The sequence below is a fragment of the Sinocyclocheilus anshuiensis genome, unplaced genomic scaffold, assembly GCF_001515605.1.
Source record: "Sinocyclocheilus anshuiensis isolate Anshui unplaced genomic scaffold, SAMN03320099.WGS_v1.1 scaffold1891, whole genome shotgun sequence".
Taxonomy (NCBI): domain Eukaryota; kingdom Metazoa; phylum Chordata; class Actinopteri; order Cypriniformes; family Cyprinidae; genus Sinocyclocheilus; species Sinocyclocheilus anshuiensis.
In genome coordinates, this window is record NW_015549560.1 from 996,251 (window position 1) to 1,001,912 (window position 5,662).

At 41.1% G+C, this 5,662-nt stretch overlaps 1 protein-coding gene across 1 annotated transcript; it reads left to right on the forward strand.

Moving 5' to 3' along the window:
* The first annotated feature begins 2,420 nt into the window (after positions 1 to 2,420).
* Positions 2,421 to 3,244, forward strand: LOC107657151 (tetra-peptide repeat homeobox protein 1-like). Its single transcript, XM_016445179.1, has 3 exons — positions 2,421 to 2,911; positions 2,942 to 2,990; positions 3,054 to 3,244. The coding sequence occupies exons 1-3, from the start codon at positions 2,684 to 2,686 to the stop codon at positions 3,242 to 3,244; spliced, it is 468 nt and encodes a 155-aa protein (XP_016300665.1). The 5' UTR covers positions 2,421 to 2,683.
* The last annotated feature ends 2,418 nt before the right edge of the window (positions 3,245 to 5,662 follow it).

Genomic DNA, 5,662 nt, shown 5'->3' on the forward strand with positions numbered 1-5,662 from the left:
CCCGATGTAGTGTTTCTCTGGCTGGAATTCGTCGTCAAACCGTTTGAATTTTTCAAGATCCGTAATGATATGCGATGTCGCACCTGTATCGACCATCAGTCCTTTCCGCTGTATCTCGTAGGATTTGTAGTCACTTGCTTTAAAGACAAATGTGTGTTCGTGATTGTCCTCTTTATCAGTGGCTTGTTTAACATTGTCTCTCTTTTTGCGTCTGCAATTTTCATCTCTGTGCGTTGAGCTTTTGCAGTAACTACACCACTGTCTTTTCCGATTTGGGGTCGGGCATGTACGAGCTTTATGACCTTTTTGGCCACAGTTGTAGGACGTAATCTCCGAACATGCGACCCGTTCTCTCTCCTTCCATTCCGGGGTCGAGGCACTCGCTCTCATCACGTTATCTTCACTGGTGCTGTTGTGGAAGTTTTCGGTACTTTCAAAATTCCTCAATTTGGTTTTGAACTCTGCAAATGTTATGTCTGCATCACTTTGTGTAATATGTACGGCGAATGGTTTAAATGAGTCCGGTAAACCCTTCAATATCATCGCATTTAAAAGTCCATCACTAGCGTCTCTTCGGCATTTCTTAGTGCTGTGATTGCGGTTTCTGCTCGAATAATATAGTCAGTTACACTTTCATTCGCCGTTTTTTGCAGGGAGGTTAACTCTGTGTACAGGCTTATTATTCGCGGCTTTCCACTACCAGCGTAGTAGGCCCTCAAAATCCGTAGACCTTTCCTACCGTCGTCCGCGGCATCTCTCATGACAAGAGACAGACTTTTGTCATCTAGGTACTGAATAAGTTCAGCATATGCTTCCTCGTTTTTATTGGCATCATCTTCATCTTCATCTCCACGCGCTGGGGGCTCTGATAGCACCGTGTCTTTCAGTCCTAGTAAACGCATGTGGCCTAGTAATTTTGTTTCCCAAAGTTCGTAGTTCTTTTCATCTCCGTCGAAATACAGTCTATTCCAGGGCTTCTCAAAGTCTACATTCAAAGGTCCAAATCTAATTTTCATCAGTATCAAAGGTCCGGACCGGAACAATTGGTTATTACAAAACTTGTTTTTAATAAACATAGGCTACATAACATGCATAACAAATAAACATTAATTTTTTGAAAAAATAAAGTGCCCTTTGCATTCAAAATGCATTAAAGGGGTCATATGATGCTGCTAAAAAGAACATTATTTGGTGTATTTGGTGTAATGAAATGTGTCTATTCCAGGGCTTCTCAAAGTCTACATTCAAAGGTCCAAATCTAATTTTCATCAGTATCAAAGGTCCGGACCGGAACAATTGGTTATTACAAAACTTGTTTTTAATAAACATAGGCTACATAACATGCATAACAAATAAACATTAATTTTTTGAAAAAATAAAGTGCCCTTTGCATTCAAAATACATTAATAGCAAGTGCAAAAGTGGCAAAACAATTAATTTAAGTGTCAGCAATAGAGGTCAACCGATAAGGGTTTTTCTCTGGGCGATGCCCATTTTTACAAATCAGGACAGCCGATGGCCGATATATGATGATATGAGTTTGAGTAAATGATTATTGCAGGGCACAAGATGGTAATAGTAGTAATAGTAGCCCAATTCATAGTAATAATACATGGCTCAAAGCACCTTCTCAAAACAGTTTTGAAGCATGCTTTTTGTTTATGTTTGATGACAGACACCAGTGTTTCTCACAGACTTGCAAATGCAAATTCATTCTCTGCCAGCAGGAGGCACTGTTGGAGCAGAGATATAGCGGTTTCCCCGGTAATGGCTGTAATCAAAGCGCTGCGCTCACAAATGCTAGGAAAGACAAAATGAAAATGACATCAAAAGCGTTTCTGAAAACGGTCGGTTTTTTCAGTGATTTTATGACAGGCCGCCACAAATAACTCAATGTATGGGAAACACTGGACACTTCTGTAAGTCAAATGGCCATAATCTAAGTGATAACAAAAAAAAAATTACTCCTTAGCGGAGAAATGTTGCCCGATTATATCAAACGTCATATGCTCATTGGATGTCATGACAACAAATGTCATGAAGGAAAAGTTTCAATGTCTCGCCTTCGCTTTCATTTCGAACAATCTCCAAAAAGACATAAAAAAAAAAAACGAAACAAATGATTTACAAGTTTAGCATGCGTTTATCAAAGTAGGAAATAATTAATGCTCTTGAAATACGAAACGGAGGCTGGTCCGGACTGACCGGAGTCCAGACTTTGAGAAGCACTGGTCTATTCCATCGGTTACCCACTTCTCTCCAGGGCCCATAACCTGTTGGCACAGCCATTTTGCGTATGATAACCGTTAAATTATATTTAATTATACGAAGAAAAAAAAAACCCCACCCACACACACACAGTCACTACTCGGTATTGATGAACCGGAACTGCCTTTATTTGCATATGTCCTTTTTTGGAAGACAGGTCACATGACATGAGCAGTGTGAGGGCACAGCCAATACAAACGTTAACAGAGCAACTTAAAGCACTGATGCCAGAAAGCAGTTATGTGAGAAAACAGCCAAATGATACCAAAACACGCCAACTCTTCAATCAAGCAATTATTTTTATTTGATGAGGAGGTGGTGGGGTGGGGAGACTTCCTTCTAAACTGTTTGAGCAAACAGGGAAAACATGGCATAGGAATAAAGCACTGAACTGAAAAGATCTCCAGTAAGAGTTATGCAAGAGTCCCATGACCATTTCAATGACCACATCCCTGACCATGGCCGCTACCCTGACCGCTTCCCTGACCGCTCCCCTGACCATAGCCACTTCCCTGTCCATAACCGCTTCCCTGACCGCTCCCCTGACCATAGCCACTTCCCTGTCCATAACCGCTTCCCTGACCGCTCCCCTGACCATAGCCACTTCCCTGTCCATGCCCGCTCCCCTGTCCATGGCCAATTCCCTGACCGTTTCTCTGGCCCTGGCCCTGACCCTGACCACTTCCCTGGCCCTGGCCCTGACCCTGGCCGCTTCCCTGGCCCTGACCTCCCTGTCCCTGGCCTTGGCCCTGGCCCTGACCCTGGCCGTTTCCCTGGCCCTGGCCCTGTCCGCTTCCCTGGCCCTGGCCCTGACCCTGTCCGCTTCCCTGGCCCTGTCCGCTTCCCTGGCCCTGGCTCTGCCCGCTTCCCTGGCCCTGGCCGCTGCCCTGGCCCTGTCCGCTTCCCTGGCCCTGACCCTATCCGCTTCCCTGGCCCTGACCCTGTCCGCTTCCCTCGACCATTTTTCCCAAAATAATAAAAAGATGTACAAGAAAATTAAAGTAATTATTATTACGTTCATTGGAATAATGCATATAAAAATTATTTAACTTGAATGTAATATTTGTTTTCCTTCTAATTACATTTTCCATATCCACCCAAAAAAAATAAAAATAACAAATAAATATCCTTGTGTAGACACAATTACAAAATAGATGGATAATATAGACTCCTTTTCAATTGAGCAAACAAATCACAGGAGTAATCAATATCCATATTAAATCTCTCTAACACACTTTTAGCTGCGTATACCATGAAACATTTTAAATATAGCCTCTTTTACTTTATTATTTAAATAGTATATTTCACAAACACGCTAAGCTTTATTCCAATTCTAAATACATTGGTCCACAATAAGCTTTTGACCTGTATCACTTGTTATAATATTCCTATATTTATTAGTACAACTGTGTTTAAGAATATCGCGATACAGTACGAGACCAAACGCGATTTCAGCACGTCTACACACAGTAAACAAAACAAGCATCATAGTGATAGTATAATAGTATACTATTATTCTAGTATAGTTATTATATTTATTTTATTGGCATATATAACAGTTATCTGTATAAATTCTAAAACACTATTACAAGGTAATGTTTAATTTATTATATTATATATATTTATTTATTACATTTTATATTATCTCACACATGGATCGGCATTTTCTAAAATACATCTGATATATTAGCATCAAACAACAGGAGTAGCGCAGGGAAGTGGAACATTAGTTAGCAAAAACTTTTCCTCCCGCCAAGTCATTCCCCAAAATAAACATGACATCTCGAACGGGAAGACACGGTCGCACTCCAACAACAACGCGGCCAGTAACAAATGAGGACTCAATTTCAATCTCGTGCAAAGGCACATTCACAAAGCCCATCTCGAACCCCTGTACTAAGACACTTGAACCAATAGAGCTCTCATCAGACAGCGGTAATATTCCTTCTAGAATAAAACTCTGAGCAGCTCCTGTGTCACGAAGTACCCTGACTGGTTTTCGCGAATTTGCATTACCAACCAAAGACACAAATCCGTCCATTATGAACGGCACATACCCCTGTTCTTCACACATGTCAGCCTGAGAAGCTAACGACTCCAGTCCTTCTAACTGTGGCGAGGACGTCATCAATAAACCTACCGGTTTAGGGAAACTATTTTTCTTTTTGAGTGCTTTGCACGCCGCAATAATGTGTCCATGTTTCTTACAATAGAAACAAACGGGTGAGGACACGAACTTGACAGAATTCTCCGCCACTTTATCCTCACACGGAGCGCGATCAAAGCTACGTTTTGAATACCGTCGACTGTTGCTACCAGAATTTTGTGCAGTACCAAACACATTCTTATGTGTAAGTACATTTTCATCAGCTAAAGCAGCAGCGGCGGAACATTTGAGAACTTTCTGCTCATTTAGGTAGGTTTCAATGCGGTCTGGTAAGCAGTTTTTAAATTCTTCTAAAATAATCAGTTCACGGAGCTCTTCATAAGTTTTTACCTTCATAGAAGCACACCACCGATCAAACATTGACTCTTTCTCACGAACAAATTCAACGTAGGTCTCATCAGTTTTTCGATGATTACGAAATTTTTGGCGATAAGCCTCAGGAACCAATTCATAAATTCTAAGAACGGCAGTTTTTACTTTTTCATAATCAAGAGACTCTTCCACTGACAAAGAAGAATAAGCTTCCTGGGCTTTCCCCACGAGAACACACTGCAACAACATGGGCCAAAATGTTTTCGGCCACTTAAGATTGAAGGCCACACGTTCAAAAAGAGCAAAAAAATTGTCTACCTCCTGTTCTCGAAAAGGAGGAACGATACGAATATTATGACTCAAGTCGAAATCAGAAACATCCGTTATACCCCTTTCACGAGCTCTCAACTCGATTTCTTTGAGGCGGCAAGCTTGTTCCATCTCAAGCTTCTTCAATTCAAGCTCATGTTTCTCACGCTCTCTTCGTCTCTCTTTCTCATGCTCCCATTCTTCTCTTTCTTTAAACAAGACTCTATCGTGCTCTTTAGCTTGCAACTCCAACTTCGTGACTTGCAAAGCAAGATCTTCTGAACTACCCTCACCTGCTTCAGGATAGTCTACCAGCTTTTCCTCATCACCAAAGACGCCCTGTTTATGCAACAAATCAACAAGCAACACCTGAAGTTCGCGTTTGGACTGCGTATTACGAAAACCAACCTTATAATGTGCAGCAATTTTCATAAGATCAACCCTATTGATTTGGAACAATTCAGTTTGCGTCGGATTCGCAATAAAATATGTTAATTCAAACATGATTGATAAACGTCTTAGGTTAAAGAGAAAAACGAAAAAAAAAAGCACTACACGAGTCAAAATTCACATCAATTGACTGTGATTCAACAAAGTTACAAAGTA

Coding starts and splice junctions, on each gene's coding strand:
- LOC107657151 (XM_016445179.1), top strand. CDS start 2,684: ATGCAAGAGTCCCATGACCATTTCAATGACCACATCCCTGACCATGGC. Junction 2,912..2,941: donor CCCCTGTCCATGGCCAATTC/CCTGACCGTTTC, acceptor CCTGGCCCTGAC/CCTGACCACTTCCCTGGCCC. Junction 2,991..3,053: donor CCCTGGCCGCTTCCCTGGCC/CTGACCTCCCTG, acceptor CTGGCCCTGGCC/CTGTCCGCTTCCCTGGCCCT.